This window comes from Poecilia reticulata, linkage group LG12 (assembly GCF_000633615.1).
Source record: "Poecilia reticulata strain Guanapo linkage group LG12, Guppy_female_1.0+MT, whole genome shotgun sequence".
Lineage (NCBI taxonomy): Eukaryota > Metazoa > Chordata > Actinopteri > Cyprinodontiformes > Poeciliidae > Poecilia > Poecilia reticulata.
The window spans coordinates 3,950,783-3,972,590 of record NC_024342.1 but is presented as its reverse complement, the minus strand read 5'-3'; the positions used below and the strand labels follow the sequence as shown (position 1 = coordinate 3,972,590).

Below are 21,808 nucleotides of genomic sequence, written 5' to 3'. Positions count from 1 at the left end.
TTTGATGATAAATACAGAAACAAGCATAAAAATCAAAACATCTACAATAGTGATAGTAATATTAATAATAAAATAATAGTCAGTACAAAGTAGCCTGCAAATTCTTTGGTGGGGGGCGGTGAGGGACCTGGATAAAGGCTAGGGGGGCGCTGGCCCAAAAAAGGTTGAGAAACCATGTTCTAACCAGTCGTTATCTGTGGGTGATTTGTTGTGAAAAGAAACTGTGGAATGGTTGGGAGAGGAGTTCCTTTGGTTTGTTAGCAATAATCTTTATATGCCAAGAAAAAAACAACCATGTGCTGACTTACCCCTTTCTCTATGCTGCCAGTCTGGCACAGAGTCCCCTCTGCAGCCGGGATACTATTAGTTACACAGCGGTTGCTTTTGCTAAGGCACCAGAGCTCTCTACACACTTCCTAGGAAAGAAGGCAAAAAGCAAGTTGGTCAGAATAAATCACATCGGCAGACAGGGGGGCTGCGGGGGGCGAACTGTTGGGAAAAGAGTGAGGATGATTTATCATTGGATTTTTGTGGTTTTCCTCTTGGTGTTTTTCTTCTGCTGCCTGGCAGCTGTGAGATCAGCAAAAAAAGAAGACAAATGACAGAAATTCATCTATAAATCGACATTATTTGAGATGAAATCAGAAAGCGAGAGGAGTTGAGACCATGTCTCGTCTTCTGACATCAAGAGGCCATATGCTTTAGATCACAGTGCATCTTAAGCAATAAGCCAAGGGTCATCCAGTGCTCTTAATGTGCTTTTATGAGAAATGAAGAGTCAGCTGGATCAACAGCATGACTAACATTTTTGTTCCTTTTTTTCCGCATTTGCCTCAGAACCACATGGGAGCGTGACATCAGTTCAAGAAATCCCCATTTTGGCGCCTCATTAAGGGAAACCATGGGTGAGCAACGGGCCTCCCAAGTCTAAGATAAAGACAAGTTCCAAGCCCTGACAGACATCTGCAGCATTACTGAGCGGCAGGGCCAGACTAAGCTTTTCTGGGGCCCTACACAGATTTTCATTTGGGGCCCCTGTGCCAAAATGTCAACACCTGATGCTTAATCATTCATACGCAACTCTATGTGTGTAAACATACCTGTTATGATTCGCAGAAATGAGTGGTATTAAAGTGTGCCGTATTATTTTAATTATTTTGAAAGTAACATCTGCTGATAAACATTACATTTACAGTGAACAAGTTGACAAGTTTGACGTCTAACATTTCCTGAACTGTAGCAGATCCCAACAGCAGGAAGAGATTCATCTGTTATGTCTACCAACTATAAAAACAGAGAAATAGTTTTTCCATGGTATCATCCAATGTTACTTAAAAAAACTCATTTTTTTAAATAACATTTTTATTTAAAGAAACATATATATATATACACACATATATATATATATATGGTAATGGCGAACCAACCGGACATTGTGGTGGTGGATAAAGAACAGAGGAAAGCTGTTGTGGTGGATGTAGCAATACCAAGTGACTACAACATCAGGAAAAAGGAGCATGAGAAATTGGAGAAATACCAGGGCCTCAGGGAGGAACTGGAAAAGACCTGGAAGGTGAAGACCACAGTGGTGCCTGTGGTCATCGGGGCCCTCGGGGCAGTCACCCCCAAACTGGAGCAGTGGCTCAAACAGATCCCAGGAACAACATCAGACATCTCAGTCCAGAAATGTGCAGTTCTAGGCACAGCCAAGATACTGCGCAGAACCCTCAAGCTCCCAGGCCTCTGGTAGAGGACCCGAGCTCAGAGGATGAAACAGACCACCCGCGGAGGGTGAGAAGGGAATTTTTACATATATATATATATATATGTATATATATATATATATATATACTAAAACATTTTTAAACATTTCAAAGTGACATTCTTAAATGTCACATTCTAATGCGACGTCACGTTGACAGCCATTGGTTTTAGCTGTGAAGTTGTCAACATAACTAACGTTAAATCTTAAATGCACGTGTCACATATAAAAGAAAAAGGGACGCAGTTCTTTGCTGCTAACCGTGAACACTATGACAACTAGATTTCATTGCATAAAAAGTTTGAATTTAAAAATTAGTGAGAGTGAGCGAAGTAGGTCAGCTATGCTAGCTTGACTTTGATAATTTAACATGTAGATGTGCTGCAGAATTGGGTGTGTTTCGATTCAGTTAAAAAAGAAAAGGCAACTCACACACCAACTGTGACAGATCATCAGTAAAGCAAGGGTTTAAATTAGCTGATCAACCACCACTGTGTTCAGACGGTCATTTATTAATAATTGCAAAATAAGCTCAAGAGCTTGAAAGCATAATACTGTAACAGACTGAATGCTCTGTGCTTTGTGTGGTTTTAATTAGCATGTTTTTGGTGTTGAATCCTGATACACTAGTGAAGCTGTTGTCAGTCAGTTGCTACGGCAACAGTTCTGTGTGTAGGATAAAGCCATCACCCTTGTGGTGTGGGATCCCTAAGAAGTGAGCAGCCGCTTCGCTCTCATATGCCTTGGGCCGGTTCTGCTGAGTAGTTCTGAAGCCTCGCTCCTAGAACCCGTATATTTGGATTTCCGCAGAAAAGGAAGGCAGTACCAAGCTGCCCCCCCAAATGAATAACGGCATAAACGGATCATCCGTGCTACCAGAACAGCCCTGTTCAACCCTGCGTTAGATTTCCCATTAAGCCAAACTGGATTGCCCCCTATCTCTTGACTTCAAAGGCTTTTTTACAGGACAGTTGTAAGCGGCAAATGAAAGAGTTACGGCTCGAAGCATAGATCCTGAGCCCTGGGGTCAGTAAATACGCCCGCAGCTCCCTGAGCCTGTCCATATTAAATAAAGCAGCAAACTGACACTCTCAGGTTGCAAGTTCTCCCCTTCTGCCAGCTGCTTTCAATAAGCCACTGCGCTGCTCCGTTCACCATCATCAGCCACACTTAAAGGTCAAGCTGTCCAGACCTCAAAGAATGGGGATGAGCGCTAGGACGGATTTATGCTAGCTGACGACAACCTGACGATAAAAAAAGACTTTTCTAATACAGCCATCAAATGCTGTTTGTTTTATTTTAAAGGTTTAAGTTTCCACTGCACTTGGGAAGATCTCCCATCTATGCCGGTAAGCTTCCAGTGCGACTCAACGATGAGACGGATCCACGAAGCTAAATTACTGCTGTAAAAAGACCCAAACATCCTCTCTTGACGACTGTAATGCTTTTCCCACCTTTGACGCAGTCTCAAGCTGAGATTTAAAGTCCGTGACGATCCCCCGGTGCTCAGTCATCAACATGGATGCGTTTAGTTAAAGCCTCTAAAGCCCATACTCAGTGAAATATTGCAGCCGTGTTGGTCTGCACCAGTGTTTCCAAACTTCGTTGGGCAATTCCCCACCAAAATACCAAAAACACAAAGTAATGTACTGCCTCTTAATTCTTCAGCTCAAGAAAGGTTTGCTTTTTCATTGTGGTAGATTTTAACAAACCTTTATTTCCTTTCATGTATGCACCCTACTGGGCATGCCGATCAAGCCGGTTCTAGCTAGCCTCAAAGAAATTAAATATTTCATGTTCTTTAAATTTCAATCTACAGGTACAGGCTAGTCTGGCCACTGCCTTCCGACACAATTCCGCTCAACTTTAATCTCTTTTCACAGGATGTTCTGGAATTTCTCCCATTGATTTGGATTGTCTCTGGTAGAATTTCAACCGGGTCAATCAGTCAACAGAAGGAGAGGTCATGATTGCCTTTCTTCGCTGATTTAGAATTGTAGTCTGCCTGTAGTTTTAGCGATGGCGGCAGAAGAAGTGAACGAAGCCATTCATTCAATCCAGTCCGTGATGGCCACGCCCCCAAATGCTGAATTAACATTAAAGGCTGCCTCTCTTTGGCACTTCTCTCATCGCAGTGGAGGACGGTTACTGGCAGTGCAGGTGACTTCCAGTAAGTGTCATAACGCCCAACTGGTGAATTACATGCATCACAGCTAAACGTTAGCATTGTCAGTCTCGAATATCACTTGGTCTGACCTTGGGGTGAAACCGCTGAGACATCAACTCCTGAGATATCCATCTTAAATATTTGGCTGCTAATTTTCTAATTATTTTTAAAATCTTATCAAAGTAGCAAGGATGCAGGATCGTCTCCAGTACTTCCTTGGCATCTCTTTAAAAACTGTAGGCAATAATGATTCAAATCAACACATAAATTTAGTCTTATATGCCGGGGCTGTTATTATTTACAAAACATACATCAAATTATTTTTATTTCATTGTGACAATGGGACAGGCTACAGCGATATTCTGCCGTCCATCGACATAAAGCAAACACGCCACAGTGTTATTTTCCTTCCTCTGACCTCCAACTTGCACAATAATTTAAAGGGAACAAAAAGTAAAGCACACATAATTAAAATGTGCTAGGATGATACTGGGCAGATGTCAGGCTGCTGTTTTTTATTACACAGTTTCATGAGATCATGTTTGTTTGAATCCCAAACAAAACGAAGAAGACAGCCAAGCGGGTTTTCGTTCCGTTAAATCTTACACGTCTGAGTTATGTGTGACAACGCACAAACAGCTCATTCCCACACCTCTGTAATTTATAGGCTAAAAGAAAAAAAAACTTTGTAGAAGAAAGTTCCCAACAAAAAAAAAAAAAAGAGAAACTGTAAAAAAAGTATCTCTTTGCTTATTTAGAGCTAAATTTACCTTTTTCTTTCTTTGCTAATAAAATATGAAATACTGACGGGCCTCACTTTATCATTCTTCATTTAAGCAACTCTGCTTTATTTATCCACGCGTGGCAGTACATTTTTTACGCAGAAGATTAATGAACGTAGTGCAGATTTCTGGATGTAATTTTGCCTTTTCTCCATCTTTAACCCTGCAAATCATTTTTTTCCCTATTATTTCACACACTGAGCCAGAGGAATGAAGTGTTAGGCAACATCTTTTACCAGTGAAATACTGCAACCATAAAATGACTCTGCACATTTATTTATGCATATATGGGCAAGATGTAAACTACCAGGTATCGGGTAATATAATAGTATAAGAACAATAAAAAAACAGTTAATAGTTGGTGTTTGATCCACAGTGTTTGATCCATTATAATTTGATTTCCATAATAAAACCTCCAGTCTAGCTGTGGATCGTCTCCATAACTGCGTGTCTGTCATCCTGATCTAAAACCACAATTATGAGCTTAGAGGAAAATAACGGGACGTCATTTTGGAGTCTGTCGTAATCTGCTGTCAGATATTTCTTTCAATAAAATGAAATAACCCAGATAATCTCTCATGTTCTTAGCAAATCCCTGTTTAGTGGAGATTAGTTGACTTTTTTTCCCTGGTTTGTGCCAAAATATTTATGTAATGACCAGCAATCTGGGTCCACTTGTTGAAAAGTCTTCACATTTTGCCATGAAGTTGCTCTTGGTTTTTGACTGCCCGTTTCAAAGTCATACAGAAGGTGGACTGAGAGTTTAATTATTTAGTAACTTTACAGCCTTGAAAACAAATAAAAAATAATTATTAGACACATTTATTTCCCACACTTTCAATGTTAAATCTGCTAACCTTCTGGATTTGTAGGAACATTTTCAAATGGCTGTTTAACAATTGACCCCAGTTTGTTAGGATTGGTGGATGAACATCCATCCCTGCTTAAATAAGATGTGGAGTCCCGCAGGGAGCCATTTGGGACCACTTTTGTTTCTCATTCATATTACTGATGTGTCTGGAACTTTAGTTTCCTTATTTCCTGTACTGATACCAATCTGTTAGTTTTTTCTAAATGTTTCCTGGTATCGATGGCTAGAACTGATGTAGAAAAAAATATTTTGAAGTGCAAAGAAGTTAATGCTTCATGTAAATAAATATAAAGTCCTTTATAACTATTTACCATAGCTTATTTTATTGTATCTTTTGCAATAATCTATTTTTGCATAATTGTGATATTTGACTCCATGTGTGATCATTCAGTGTCGTTATTTAATTATCTTAAGATCTTAACCAGTATTTAACTCGTGTTTTCATTTCTTAAATGAACTGTTTTCCAGGCTTTATCTTTAGGTTCATTTGAAACCTTATTTATGAAAATTTGTAAATGACACAATCATAAGACTAGACAGGAGCCTTGTATCATGAGGTCATTGTGTGTGATGGTTTCTTCCAACTCAAGTTACAGAACTGGAAAAGTCATCCTGGATGAGAGGAGAAAGATCTTCAAAAGAAGTCCAGCTGCCTTCATTTAAAACTGTCAAGACTTTTTATTTCCTGGATTACTGAGGGTCTACACCAACATATTGCAAAAATCTTACTGTTAGCGTGTATAAAATAGTTTATTTTATACGTTTTAAGTTATGTAGCCTGTTAAATTTCGTGCCATACAAGCTCTGAAATTTAAACTACTGCTTAGCCAGCGGTAGCTACTTTGTTGTCACAGGAGGCTACATCCAATCACATATTCATCTATGTGATTGAATAGTTACCTGTTGCTTAGTATCGGTAACTAAGCAACCTTCTTATTCGCCAGTTGAATAAGAAGGAGATTACTCATGTGCACAGGCTAGCAGCTAGCATGCCTTGTCTGGTCACCCACTTCCTCTGATTACCTCCTGCTTCCTCTGCTGGCCATTAGCATGGCTAGGCTAGCGATAGCATTGGATATGTTGTCAACAAGCATTCCTGGGTTAGTCACCCGTGACTTGTACCAAGCAAGGATCATATATTACAGCCATTGACGTGTCATTTCTATAGTTTACTGGAATCTAAAATGTAATCGATTGTCTAATGCCTGACAGTTTCCCAACAGTTTTAATTTTGCTGCCGTTACCACAACATAAACAAAACCAACATGGATCTGTTAAATGTTTTATTGTCAAGCTGAGTTGAGTTTGACTTTTTGGATGTAGTGTAATAAAAAAAAACTGGAAGTTATATACAAAAAGTAATTACATTTAAAACAAAAGCAAGCAAAAGAAGAGCAGCAGTGAAGTATATTTACACGCTCAAATGAGCGGGTAGAAGAATAAACTTATTTTTACACCAACCCCTTACTGTTCATTTTAGCTTAATGAATGGTAATTTAGCTAAGAATAAGGGATAAAATGCTTGTGTAGAATCAGCACCGAGATGTTATGGCAACATTTTTTGCTCTACAAAAATAACCATAACTATAATTGGTGTTTTAACATAAAAGTGATATTCTGGAGGGTCAGGAGGAGGGAAATGTTTAGATGTTTTAAAATTATTATTCTCAAAGCATTACTGCATCGTGTCAGACGCTGCATTCTTACCCCATACTTGCATTGACGCGAGGAGGTTCCGTACTGGAAGCGACACTGCTCATCGGCGTCGTACACCTGCCCCGGGGCCACGGTCGGATACAGGAAATCTTGTTTTGGAGGCTCGTTGTCCAGACACGTTCCCCGACCTGAGCTGTCGAAAAGACAAACCTACATTAGGACTGTTTCCAACACGAAGGAGCCTTTCGCTGCAGCCGGGACCCAGCACACCTCGCCTGCTGCCGCTTGACTCATGTGCTTTAACTATCAAACCACCGCGGCGGGACGCTTGTCAGAGGTCCAAAATAATATGTCATTAATGTCGATATTACACACCGACGCCTAATAATCAAAGGGAAGAGACGCACAAACAGCAACGTTCCACCGGAGGCAGCAGGAAGGAACTGACCGGCACTCTCTGATTACACGGCTCTTTGATATGATACTGTGTATGTCTCTGCTTGGACCGTATCCATGGAGGAGCCAATAAAATGGCAACACAGGCTGAGAGAGAAAGATGTGGAGTGGGTTCAAAGTTGTGCGCTCACACCTGAGTGGGACTTAAACCTCTGTATGAGTTACATGAACAAACGGCGTCATGGAGACCGAGGAGAACAGCGGGCAGCTCGGGGAGAAAGCAGTGGCGATGTTTGAAACGGTTTCTAAGGCTCTGAGTGTCTGAAAATGAAAGGAGAATCAAAAGGGTGATCATTTCCCTTTGCAGGACTGGTTGTTTTTCTCGTGTTTCTACCTCTTTCTACCAAATTCTGGAGAAAAAAAGTCTGGTGCGTTGGTTTCCAGGGGAATTTTATTCTCGGAAACTTCAGTTTCCGTTTTATATCCTGTTTTGTTTGTTTCGGGTTTTTTTAGATATTCAAAATGTTTTCCAGCTCCATTGGCAAGTGTTTGTTAGTAATTAAAGTTCATTGATCTTTGAGAGGACAGGCTGGAGGGACTATGTCTCTCAACTGGCCTGGGAACGCCTTGGGGTTCCCCCGGAGGAGCTGGAAGAAGTGGCTGGGGAGAGAGAAGTCTGGGCCTCCCTTCTGAAGCTGCTGCCCCTGCAGCCCGATCCCGGATAAGAGGCAGAAAATGGATGGATGGATGATCTTTGAGAGGGTGAACTTTATTTTATTATGCCATTACCATACTTAAATAGTCTCAAGATAACAATATTATCGTTTATCGTGATCATTTCTGATGCAGTTTGTCGTCCGGCAAAAAATTTGGGACAAAGTTTATCACTATAATTTTATAGTGATAAACTAAAATATTGTTCTTTTGAAACCACTTAAAACGAATATAATAATAATCATAATAACGACCATAAAATTTAAGAACATTTAACAATGTTCAGTATCCAAAATTACATTTAAAAAAACAATAATCATTCAGCTTAGACGGGGAAAACTGGAAAAAGAAACTGTCTACTTTGTAGTATCAAAATGATTCTCAAAATTCAACAATATTAAATGCAAGCATCTTTTTAACAACCAAATGAAAATGACTGCGCACATTTTATTTTATGATACAAATAATGGATTTATTGCTTACTGGGAAAAGCTTACATACATTCTATTGCTTCTGTCCCTAAGAAGAAAGTAAAACACGCAACCAGTCCAAATTTTATTTAATTGTTTTCAAGAAAGGAGAACCAACAGACCAGAGAATAACTCTGCATCTTGTCCATCGAAGGAATCAATCATCAATGAGAGAAACCCAGATTCTCTGTGCGCTCTGGGCCGACTCCGTGGAGAGAGAGAGAAAATAATCACGGCGTCAACATGACCGCTACTATCTGACGTAGTCGCCAAGGCTTTCTGTCTGCTGTGCTCGGCCAAATTCATTAGAATAAGCAGAGATATCCTCTAATAAGCAGCAGAGTCAACAATCAATGAGCTCAGCGGGGTTCATTCATGTCACTACAGAGGTGGCAGCGCCGGGACCAGCGGGATGATTCATCCAACCAAAAACCATGCAGGAAAAAAAAACAACACTAAAACTGAGTTCAATAGACTTCCTGATCATGGAGATTTAAAACAAACTGGCAGGCAAATTTAGAGAATATATGACTCCTAAAATGTGAGTGAGCATATTCATAAAACATCCCTACAAAACAGCAAAAAAAACTCTTGTTCAAGCAAGATGGGGAATCTAGGCCAATACCTCAGCCAGAGTTGTTTACTTGGCAGAGACGCCTGCGCGACATCCAACGCTCCGATTGAGAGAGCGAAACCGAGGATAATTAGAGTTTACACACACAACTCTTTTGTGAAACGCTGAAAAGAAACGGCAGTAAAAACCCAGAGCAGCCTAAAAACAAGCTCATATATTTCCAGGTATGGTGGAGTTCAAGTAGACGATTATTCTCCCCAACGACAAAAGTTTCTATCGTTTCGAGCCGTTATCCGCTTTCAGAAAAATACTTTTACGTTGACGACGTGCGCTGTGCAAAGGCGACCCACGGTACCAGTAACAATGGTCTTCAGTGTGGAAGTTGTTACTGTGGGAAAATGAGCCAAAGTTAGATATTTGCCAAAAAGATTTGATTCAGAACAACGTAGGATGGAAAGATGCGTTGGACTGAAAGGTGTCAGTTTATAGAACAATCTTTAACTGCATTTAAAAGAAATTTGAAAATAATAAAACTATGTGGCATTGAATAATCTGATATTTTGTTGTGTATTTTTTATACACTATCATGTGAATTACTATTCAGAGTTGAGTAGCTAATACTCTACATGTGAAAAGGTGACAGATGTAAAGTTTTACTAAATATACACACATATATAAATACACACTAGAGGTGTGCCGATCGATCTGCCACCGATCATAATCGGCCGATTTCCGTGAAAAAGTGTATGATCGGTGATCGCCGATCACGGTCTCTTGTTGCCGATCACACAAACCGATCACCTGCTTCTCATTTCGCAGCCTGCCTGTGCAGCTGGTCTCCTCTTTCCTTCACTCTGCGCAAACGTGCAGCAACAAATCCTAAGCGATGTGGAACTATAACGCACTGAGTGAATGGGGAAGTTTGCGTGTTGCGGCGGAAAATTTAAGCACATGGGGTGAATCACGTCAAAATGCATCAACACAACGAATCTAATATGGCATTAATACAATGCGATACTTGACAGAGTTTGGCTACATCAAGGCTCACTGCAGTTAAAAAGACATATGGAGGATCAGATAGCAGGTAAAGCAGCACACAGCTACAAACACTCACCCGGATTAACATGACGGTCGGAAAGCTAAACAAATAACCCGCAAAATTATTTAAGCCTTCGAGCTGCGATGTAAGACTCTGGTTCTGTTCTCGCTGTTGAACCGCTGCTACGCACTACAGGTAGTAATATTTCACAGACGGAAAGCCGCTTCTGCTCCACCTGGTAGTGACTCTCACACTGAACCTCTGCTTAAAGCTGCAGCGTCTAACCTAAAAAAAGACATTTTACGTACGTATTAAAACTTTTGCTGTCCTAACATGAGACAGATAATCTCTAAAAAAATAATCGATCTCCTCCATGCTCTGCATAATTACTTCGCTCAGTCAGAAACAGCCCCTCAGAACTAGCAGTAATCAGCTAGCCGCCATGCTATCAGGAAGTTTTCATTCAGTAACTCTGGATTGTTTATTGTAATGGATCCTGTATTTGCCTTTGAATTTATACTTGAATTTTTTTGGCAATGTTGAGAGGTTTTATTTTGGCTCTTTGCATTATTTAGCCTCTTCAGAGCCTTCATATGTTATCAGTCTGTTAAAGATAGTATTATTGATAGCAGTACAATTTGCACAATGCCTGTTTTGTTTAGTTTTCTTCTTGGAAAAAGTTATTAAAAAGTTTTTGCCTAAATTAAGGTGAATTCATGGTTCCTTTTTCCACATAATGTAACCGGTAGTGTCTATGAAAAAATAATAATAATTATGTGATCGGTATCGGTGATCGGCCCTCATGGGGGATCGGTATCGGTAGGAAAAAACCTGATCGGCACATCTCTAATATATATATATATATATATATATATATATATTTTTTTTTTTTTAATTATTGTTCCTTTTTCTAATTTTCATTATTGTGATCCATCCATCTATCCATTTTCTCTACACCCTTGTCCCTTAGTGGGGTCGGGAGGGTTGCTGGTGCCTATCTTCCATCTACGCTACAAATGATCAAGCTTTCACAAAAACTACTATTATTACACTTTAGGCAATAAAATGTTTATTTTCTTATTTAAACATTATTATTTATTTGCATCTTTAATTATATTTCTAATGTTGAATAAAAAAGGGCTAAAGTGGTTAAATGAAAAACCAGCAGAATGTGTCAATTTTTAAAAATCTGATTAATCAGTTAATCGTCCGAATAATCAATAACTGAAATAAATAGTTGTAGCCCTCAGCTATGCATATCTAAATGAGTGAAGGAAATCAATTAATCTGTTAATCAATTAATCAATCTCACGGAAAGTTCAAGAGGGCAAATGAAAAACCCGCAGAATGTGCCAATTTCAAAATCCAATCAATCGATTAATCGTCCTGATAATTGATGACTAAAATAACTGTTAGTTGCAGTCCTAAGCTATTGATATTTACAGAGTGAATTAAATAAAAATGAAAGGAAAGTGGTCAGAGGGTGCACATTCTAAAGGGGAAAACCCTTTGAGTGGATCTTGCAGCGGAACTTGAAAAGCGCCTTGAAGTCACGGGTGTCCAGGAGGACGTCTGGTCTGTGAGCGAGTGGGGTGGGAAGAGAGAGACCCGCCGAGGAACGCTAGGGGCAGCCGAAGGCAGCAGGTTGTAAACCGAGACATCTGGGAGCAAGCAGGAAAAACATCCAAGCACCTTTTTCCTCTTCGGCTCAGAACGCACACACACACACGCAGGCAAGGGCCAGCCCACTCAGACAGTCCCACGGGGGGAGCGACCATCATCCACTTACTCGAGAAAGCTGGTGATGTAGTCTTTGCTGCAGGCGGACCAGGAGAACGGATTGGTGTTGGCCGTTATGTGGGCGGCCATCAGCTTGGCCATCTCGTGGCCCTTGGTGCCGCAGGAGTTGCCGATGCCATCGTGGTTCATTCCGAAGCTGAAACACACAAAACAGGAAGGTGAATGAGCGCAGCCAGGAGCGACCACAGGCCTTTTCCTGCAAACACACACACGGAGAGAGACAGAGACAGAGACAGAGACAGAGACAGAGAGAGAGAGAGGAGCTCCAGGTTGCCGATAAGAGGAGGACACATCCACCTCTGTGGAGCTCTGAAACAGATGTGGTGGCAGGGTTCAGGGGTCAAACCTTGTCTGGGCAGCTCAGCGGTAACCAAAAAAAAAAAAAAAATGTTCTAATCACTGCTCGGATGCCTGCCTGTCAATCAGCGCCTGCAGGTCTGAGCAGGTCGCCGGGGAGAGCGGCGGCCGGCTGCAGAGAGGACGCAGGAATCCTTTGGATCCGAGAACAGAAAAATCCCCAAACAGCTTGTGTTCAGACGTGAAAGGATTTATGTCGAGAAAAAAAAAAATCATCATCATCAAATAACCAAAAGCCTTATCTGTCTGGAAAGAAAATTGAACGACAGAGCAGGATGTCAAATCAGACTTTTAGGAGCACAAATCAGGTCTGATGTATATAACAAACGCGACCGCATCGCGCAGTCTCAAGCTGTTTTTCTAAGCCTGGCGTTTATGACATTTTACCCAACTCTGGAAATAAATCAGGCCGGGTGAAGCCCACACTAAGAGGCGCATGTTTTTTTTTTATTTTAATTTTTTTATTTTTATACATCCTCCAGAAGCTGAGACTATTTTTACAACCGCCCTGCAACAGAGGCAGACGCGAGACTTAATAAAGAAAATCACCATCTTGCTGACCTCTCCCCGACATGGATGGATACGTAGACTAATACATCATCATTATTATTGTCATTATTTTGGGTTTTTTTGCTTTATATTCAGGTGGAAAGAAGCAGAGATATGTAGTTGGGAGATACGTCGGCAGCAGCAGGAGGTGACGTTTGTTTAGGAGCGAGGAGTCGGAGTTGTGAAAAGGATCAAAGGTTTTTAGGGACGACCCGAGGCCAGCTTCACCTGACTGACATGGCCTGGAAACCTGACTCCAGCTCATAACACAAATATCCACAGGTCCTGTGTGGAGTTTACCGCAAGTGAGCACACCAGTCATGTTGAGTAGCATTTTTGGTAACCTGGCCACTGCCTTCCTGAGCTGCTCAGTTGGGGCTTTCTCAGAAGGGAAGTCGTGAGAAGTAGTGAACGATGACGTTGATTTTCTGCGCCGTTTTGGAGATTTAGTCTACGGCCGTGGAGGAAGTGAACAAAGATGTTCAGTCCGTCTTGAACGGGTTTCCAGATATTGAGTTACCTTTAAAAGCCGCCTCGTTCGGTTCGTGGAGGACGGCTGTTTGCAGAATCGGCAAATATAAATACTACAGAATGTTAATATCTCCTAACTCTGGCAATTGGAGAGACGTCGGCATGGACTGCAAACCAAAGTACTGGAGAAGCTCAAATTTGCACCTGATGATTGGGCAACATGAGAAATCAGGGCGAGCCCAAAAACAGCCATGATTGCCTGTACTAAATTTCAGAGCAATCCATCAAACTCCAACCTGCTGCTGTTCAATGTGACATGAAGAACGACAGCTGTTCACGAGTTCCCGGGCAAGATCCAGTCACAGAATCATCTAAGGCAGGGGTCCCCAAACTTTTTGCTGTGAGGGCCACATAACTTTTCCCTTCTCTGGTGGGGGGCCGGAGTCAGTTTGTAACAGAAAAAGTGTTACATGTTTATCACCTGCGCTGCCGGAAATTGTTGGAGGGAGGCGGGGGGGTTCCTCGATTGATTTTTACCCAGTAAGCACATGGGCAAAAACCGTTAGTGAAACGGTCACTGGGACTGACTAGTATATATTTCATTGAGGGAAACCTGGAATGCGGCGTTCATAACAAACACGTGTGTTCATCTGCTCTACCGCTAGCAAACAACCGTACTGATTAAGAAACATAAAAGTCAAGCAGTWCCCTAAAAGTCCAACAGATGGCAGCAATGCGCCATGCAAAACAAAACACCYACAGTTTACAGGACACACTTCCTGCTAAAGAGCACCCTGGTGGTTGAAGAAAAATCCACATATAAACCGGAAAATACAATATATGAAAAAAAATCTGAATGCTCTCTGGTATTGTTCGGAGGGCCGGACCAAATGTGGCGGCGGGCCGGATCCGGCCCGCGGGCCATAGTTTGGGGACCACTGATCTAAGGGGACAGTCCCGGATTTCTGGACTTTAATGACTCATCGCGTGTACAAACGTATTCACGTGCGATTTTAATTGTTTTTCTTATTTAATGGAAATACTGAGAAAGTTTCTGTGTAGGCTGCAGTCAGCAGAGATGTTTGGCTGTAATGCACAACAGCATGTTCAGAGATATTTTATCTGAACCAGCTAATCAGTAGAGGGGTGAAGTGAAGAGCTGACAAATTGGGTTAAAGCACGAGAGCAGAGGGCAATGTCGCAAAGAAGAATGAGTCAAACCTTCTGAACAACAATCTGACAGACGGATGAAGTCAAATAACTGAGTTATTGCTCCAAAATGGACTTCAACAACATCTGGAACTGAAACTTACCAAAGACTATTCAGAGAACAAGCTTTAAAATCTAGTACAAAGGTATAACAATCAGCTGACCTGAATGGGTTAATAATAAAGCAAAGAAATTCGATGGACGTTTATGTAAAAACACAAAAGAAGTCAATGCAATGCTCACAGAGACAAAACATACAACAGGACAATATCCTATGTTTCTTTGAAAGTCTGTTTAAGGTTGTATTCACACGGACTTCCGGTTTGGCGATGTAGAAGGAGGAAGCAGGGTGAAGGAGCTCCCAGCCAACTTTCCTTAAATTACCTTAAAACCGGAGTTATATATTTNTTATTATTATTATTATTATTGTTGTTGTTTTATTTATTTATTTTTCTCTCTTTTTGCTGCAGCAGGAGGGGGATAGTTAGGGAAGGGTTGTGGGTACAAGGGGGAAGGGTAGGAAAAAAAAACAAAAAAAAAAAAAAACATGTCATTGTTTTCTTTGTCCCTGTGGTCAATGCATTGTTGTTGGATGTTTAAATAAAATTAAAAAAAAAAAAAAGGTTGTATTCACACCTGGTGAAGCGGTAAGCTGGGTTCAATTAGACTAAAATTGCAACATTTGTTACATTTTCAGCTGCTGTGGTTCTCTTTCACACTGCACCGAGTCAAATGATCCAAACACTTTCAAAAAAATCTGTACCCCCACTCGCCTGTGGTGGCGCTACATCAAGAAACATTTGAAGAAAGCACACTAAAACCTCTGAAGAAGACACTTAGTGCATCTTCTTTCTTAAACACAAATGAAATTACGTCAGAGGTTGTAGGATTTCTCTTTTGTCTTTTGGCAAAAGATTACAAGCCATTTTTCCCGCTAGTGCTAGACACGCATGTTTGTTTTGGTTCCATTTACCCAGAATGTCCTGCGCTGCAGTCTGCTTCCTACTTTTGGAGCGGTGTCCAGTCGGCTTGGCGTTCACATATGAATTTGAACCGTGCCAACCAAACCCAGACCAAGGTTTGTAGGTGGATCACAGTTTGTTATTTTGGGTCCAGATCAGAGTTTGACTGCACATTCACACCTCACCAAACGAACCTGACTTTCTAATCAAATAAACTTGAATTCGATTTAAGCGGACTAAACACGGCTGGTGTGCATGTACCGCATGTACCACGAGATGCAATGCAAAAATTTAGCAAGACAAGCTAAAATTATTAGGAAAAAAAGCACAATCACAGAAATGTTTTACATATTTTTAAGAAATTCAATTTTCTAGAGAGCCACACAATTAGCATCTGATTGAGACTCAATTCAATTTGATAAAATTTTATTTAATCAAGGACAGCACATCAAACAATGGTACATTTTCAAAACAGAGCAACCGTTGTTTTGTGCGTAGCTTGTCTAGCCACAGGATCATTTGCAAACCCAATCCTTGGTTGGACCTTAAAATAAAGGATTCTGAGTCAAAGATCAAACATGCTGAATTTCTACTACAATCACGACAATAAAGACCATCATGACATTGAAACACGAAAAATACCTGACATTGAAACTCATAAATCCCAACAAGTCGCTTGTAAACTCGACCGTTTCGTTTCACCTGATTCGTCAGCATGTTGCATCGGGGAGTAACGTCAAACCTAATATTTTATGTTAGTATCTTGTTGTAAAAAGCCTTCAGAACTCACTTGTGGCCGATCTCGTGTGCTATGGTGAAAGCCGAGCCAAGGCCGATGTCTTCATTGATGCTGCAGCTTCTTTCCGGCTCACACATTCCAGCCACAGAGGCCAAGCCTGCAGATCCACACACGCCAGACAGACACACAAACACAGGGTCAAGGCAGTGCATTCTTAGGAGACATGGTCATAAAAACGGGTGATTCCTCAACAAGCGCAAATGGAAATTCAGGATGGAGATTTTAGTTTGAAATCACCCGCATGGCTGACTTAGGAAAAAAAAAAAGACTCAGGAAATGTCTGGACAGGGTTATGGATTTATACCTATAGGTTTGCGGCATGGGGTACTGGCTACAGAGGCAGGGATTGCTAGCGCCATGCCTCAGCAGAAACCTGTCAGACAGTCTCTGTTTTCCTCATAGAGAAGTGGAAAGAGGTTGGGGGGCGGGGGGCCTAAAGCCAAAACCGCTCCACAATCCAGGTGTCGCAGGTTCTTTTTTTTTTTTTTCTCTCCCCTAAAGCCTGACAGGTCAGATAAGGGGACCGCTGGCAATTCTTCACAGATTACATCTACCGACCTGAGAGGGGATCATATAACAGCACGAAGCAGGTGTGTGAGTCTGTTTTAGAGTGTGTGTTGAGTTATTGTGTAATGGCTCACTTTGGCTAAAACCATTCACACGCTTTTTTTTAAAGGTAGTTTTTTTTTTTTTTTTTTTACAAAGTAGTGCTGCTCGAGACCATCTGGCCTAATCTAATCGAGTTGAATCTTACTTGGTTGCAAGAAAACTTACAAGCTCATGAGTTAGCAGCAATATTGTTACGATTCAGGACACAAAAGAAGAAATGATTTAACTGAACGAGGGCCAGTAACATCCAGGCGTACTTGTTGTTCCTGGCTCTCGTGCATTTTCACTTACCGAGCCTTGAAAAGTATTCATACCTTCTGAACTTTCTCCAACCATTCAGGGTTTCCCCCAGACAACTTGCTAAGACAAGGTATTGGGGCGCCAGGGTGATCCACGAGCGACCCACGATGTTTTTGTGTTAAAAAACGTTAAAAGTTACAAAAAATCTGAGATGCACGAGCAGGCATTGTAATTTGAAAATAATGGCGTGTGAGACCAATGGGCAGAGGCAAGGACGCCACCATTGGTGGGCGACCCATCACATGACCAGTTCAATGTGTCAACTAGCTTAATCCGTATTTACTGTCAGTGTCATCTCCATCTAAAAAACCCTATTTAAGTTCCCGGTGGGGTAGGGCAGCAGGAAAAGCCTGGTGGCATAACCCAGGTTGTAACACTCTTGGGGAAACCCTACAACCCTAAACGTCATGGTAATCGAGTGCTGGGTATTCCCCAGAAACGCGCCAGAAAAACCTCTATGGGGAGACGAACTGGTAGCTCCTGACCAGAACCTCAACTGAATCCTTTCGACGTGGGGAAGCAGTGGCTTTCCCCATTTTGCAAGAACGAATGGACAAAAGGGATCTTTTTGTGTCCAAAACTGGTAGACATACCCTCCAAAGCTATGTATCACTTTCCCCTACTTCAATAATATGCTACTTTCTGTTGTCCTATCACATCAAATCCAAATGAAATACATCAAGATCAGCTGTCGTCATTTGAAGGACAAACGGAAGATGCGCTTCATGCCAAAGTTAGCCTGATCTGTCACCATATTCACAACAAGGACAACTCTGCTTGCCTTTCCACCTCCTGGACTGGCGGTAAACACTGTTCCACATTAACAGAACTCCCTACTTAAGGTGGCTTGGCTTTAGTATCGTCTTCACTAAGAGGCTAAAACAAGAATAGACTCGCAAATCAGGAGGCTACTGAAACCATTACCGCGGGGGGGAAAGAGGGAGCCTGAAGGTGAAGAAAGAAGGAGGTGAGGGAGGGGAAAGGAAGGAGGGTGACTACTCTACGATTAGCCTGAGAATGTTTGTGTGTGTTGGGCTTGAGAGGACGGGGAGGGGATGAGAGTGTGTTGAGTGCAAACACACACACCGCACTGAAGGCTGTTTTCTTAACACCAGGGCGTACTGCGCATTATCTTCCAGCCCCGTGATTATTCGGCGACCCTAAAGGTCTGTTGATCTGACCTCCGAGCATGATCCCCGACGAAGAGAGGGAGAGCGGGGCAGAGGGGAGGGGAGCAGAGTGGAGAGGGGGACGGCGAGGAAGCCGAGCAGATGCCGGGGCAATTAAGGCGACCGGGGGGAATGTGACGAATGCGGTCAATCTGTCAAAGCACCCCTGAGGTCACGATATTACCTCAGAGATATACTGTGGAGCCAGCGAGGCCTTCGCCCAGATAAGACAGGGAGAGATGGACAGGGAGGTGGTTTGAAGTGGAGTTGAAGGGGCAGTTCGCCACTGGTTGATGTCCTTTCCCACCCTACTCACCCCGTAATATCAGCAAAACCTGGTTATCACCCCATCATTCCCTAACACTCCCTGTAATTGTCTCTTTCCCCTTCCATTTCCCTTTCAACTCCACCTCCTCGACTTGCAGTCCATCTCCTCTTTCTACCTCACTCCAACACCCCTACCATTCCTCTCTCCCCTCCCCAACAACCCCACCCTCTCTTTGTAAACACCTTAAACAAACAGAGGTTAGAGCTGAAGGACAGACACGAAGGAGTTTTATGAACTGGAGGAACCTAAGAGGAGTTGACCACAACTGGTCCAGGTTCTGGGCTCCCTGCCTCAGCCAACAAGCATGGGGGCAACAGAGGAGCTACATTAACACAAATTAAAACATCCTTCTCATTACATCTCACAGGAACCATCTGGAGTTCTTCTGAAGGAGACACAAAGTTGCTAAATAAGGTTGGTCTGAGGACACGCTGAAGGCCAAATGAGAAAACCAACACAACTAGTCATCACGAGTAAAGTTAAACAACTCACCTAAAGTCCCACAGGGTTTGTTCTTGTAGGTGCAGATGTCATATCTAAAAAAAAAAAGAAGACAGAAACACAAATATTAACGTTAAATTAACAATTTTCTGTTCACATCTACACAGCTTTTCCTCCGCTGGCTCTTGGCCATTCCATTCTTTCTCTGTTTAATCACAGTCTGGCCAGATATAATCTCAGCCTTTAGTATAACAATGGTGAAGTCATGACAGGTTTGCTTCTAGAAAAACACCTGGTTCCCTCCTCCGTCCACTGCCGGAGCTTTCTGCAGCCTTAGCTACAGAGCTACAGTGCTCCAACGCAAAGTAGAATAAACAGAAAGGCTTCGGTCGGCGATAACGCCACACGGACGTAATCCAATAGAGTGGAAGAAAACTCAGACGGTCCAACATCAGATCATACATTTCAAATGAAGGATCCAATCATTGCTGAAGCTTTTAATCTATTAAATTCAAGAGCGCCACTAACTGAATTTCCGCCTTGTTCTCCTTTTCTGCGACCTTCTTTCCTTTTATAGTCAGTCACCTTCACAACATTTATTTGTTTTGATTGATTCCCACAATCTTTGCCGTTTTCTGAGCCTGACGGGTCATATTTCCCTTTTCAATATTTCACAGTGTCAAATGAACCAAACCAAACTGTTCCCCTCCACACCTGAGGTGGCGCTGCACCAAGAACCACTCAAGGAAATGACATGAAAACCTCCAAAGAAGACACTGAGCACAACTTCCTTCTTCACAAAATCTAAATAACAATGGAGTAGCATCAGATTTTAGCTGTTGTAGAACTTCTCTTTTGTCCTTCTCTGTGTTTCACTACGCTTAATTTTGTACGCTTGAAAAGTCAAAATGCCACGTTTTCAAAAAATGTTTTACAAAGTGTTACTGTCTCATACCAAACATCTCAAGTTTTCACTTTGAGCAAGGTTTAAAAGTAGTCATTTTGTTTCCAACGTAATTTAGAAATGTTTATTATAAACTGGTTGTGCTTCAATGGAAGGATAATTCACTTTTGCAATAAGTAGGCTACATACTACCTTGATTTTATTCAAACGTCCGTCACAGTTGGGTTTTTTTTACATTTTGTTGCACTAGTGGACTTTATTCGACATTAATGTGACAGAAAGAGGAAAAAAGGGGAGGAAAGTATGCAGCAAAGAAATCAAAGCCGGGACTTGAACTCAAGAGTCACAGCCTACAGCCTCTGCATGCGGGGCGCACGCTCTAGACGTGGTGTTTCTTAAAGCAACATTTGCCACTGAGCACACCAGTCTGACTCTCCTTGTTCATCTTTGCACTTCCAGTTTTGACTCTGCTTTGTTGAACGCAGTACAAGACCGTGTAACGCATGAGCTACTTTGAACTAGGAAACCCTTCAGAGGACAGAGGCTTTTAGTTCAAGATAGGCAAAGGGATTAATCTGGTTTATGTAATAGTAACACATTAAACTTTTTAGATTAATTCCATGTGTTAGCGCGTTAACATTAGTTGCCTTTCCGTTGGCCATATAATTGCGTATATAATTTGACATTTTCAAAAGAAATTTTCTTAACGGAAACACGGCCATTTAAATAAAAAAACTCTAATTTTTGATTTTAAAAAAAATTTTGGCACTAGGATGAGGTGGATTTGGAGCAGCCCGTAATAAAATTGGTTTATTTTTGCAAAACTGCAATGGAAACACTTTTTTCACATCACAAGTAACGTGATCAATAACCGAATGTTTCTACTTCTGCAAAGACAACAAGATGTAGATGAAGGATCATGATGCGACATGTTTTTAAAGATATCGCATAAACAAACTTATTCACTTGTGATTTTGACTGCGTTTCTTATTTAACAGAAACACTGCAATCGCGAAATTGTGCTTTTTTCGTTTTGTGCACATTTATAATGATGACAGCACAAATTAAAATAAATCTGACTCTTCTCTATGCCTAATTTGGCCTCCTACCCCCCAGAAGTTGACATGTTTAAACATTTAATTCTGCAACACGAGTTACTGCCTTCTGTCTAGTGAACATAGCCTCTTATGCTCACCAAGTTTAGCTAGACCTGATAAAAAGCAAAAAGAGCCTGGAGAACATCAAGTGACAGACAACATGAATCTGTTCACTAATGATGGAAAAGCTGTTTTCTGTACAGAAACCAAAAACTCCTGTCAATCAAAGCCTTCCTCTCCAGAGCAAACCAGAAGAAGAATACAGTTTCCAGTTGCTATGTAACCTGGCCAAAACACTTCTGGACACATTGAAGCCTTTTTCCAGCTAACGTCAGAATTCTTGCTGCTTTATGCTAACAGCCTTGACATAAATTGCAGGGTG

The 21,808-nt window shown here is 41.6% G+C and overlaps 1 protein-coding gene across 4 annotated transcripts in view; it reads right to left on the bottom strand.

Moving 5' to 3' along the window:
* Positions 1 to 21,808, bottom strand: part of adamts6 (ADAM metallopeptidase with thrombospondin type 1 motif, 6) — a 90,439-nt gene that overhangs the window by 49,167 nt on the left and 19,464 nt on the right. For all 4 annotated transcript variants that reach the window (XM_008423379.2, XM_017307675.1, XM_008423378.2 and 1 more), the window contains exons 8-12: positions 19,477 to 19,520; positions 16,570 to 16,675; positions 12,221 to 12,367; positions 7,290 to 7,431; positions 309 to 416 (exon numbers count right to left, since the gene is read on the bottom strand). In XM_008423379.2, coding sequence (XP_008421601.1) covers positions 309 to 416; positions 7,290 to 7,431; positions 12,221 to 12,367; positions 16,570 to 16,675; positions 19,477 to 19,520 — 547 coding nt within the window. The remainder of the gene's footprint in view (positions 1 to 308; positions 417 to 7,289; positions 7,432 to 12,220; positions 12,368 to 16,569; positions 16,676 to 19,476; positions 19,521 to 21,808) is intronic.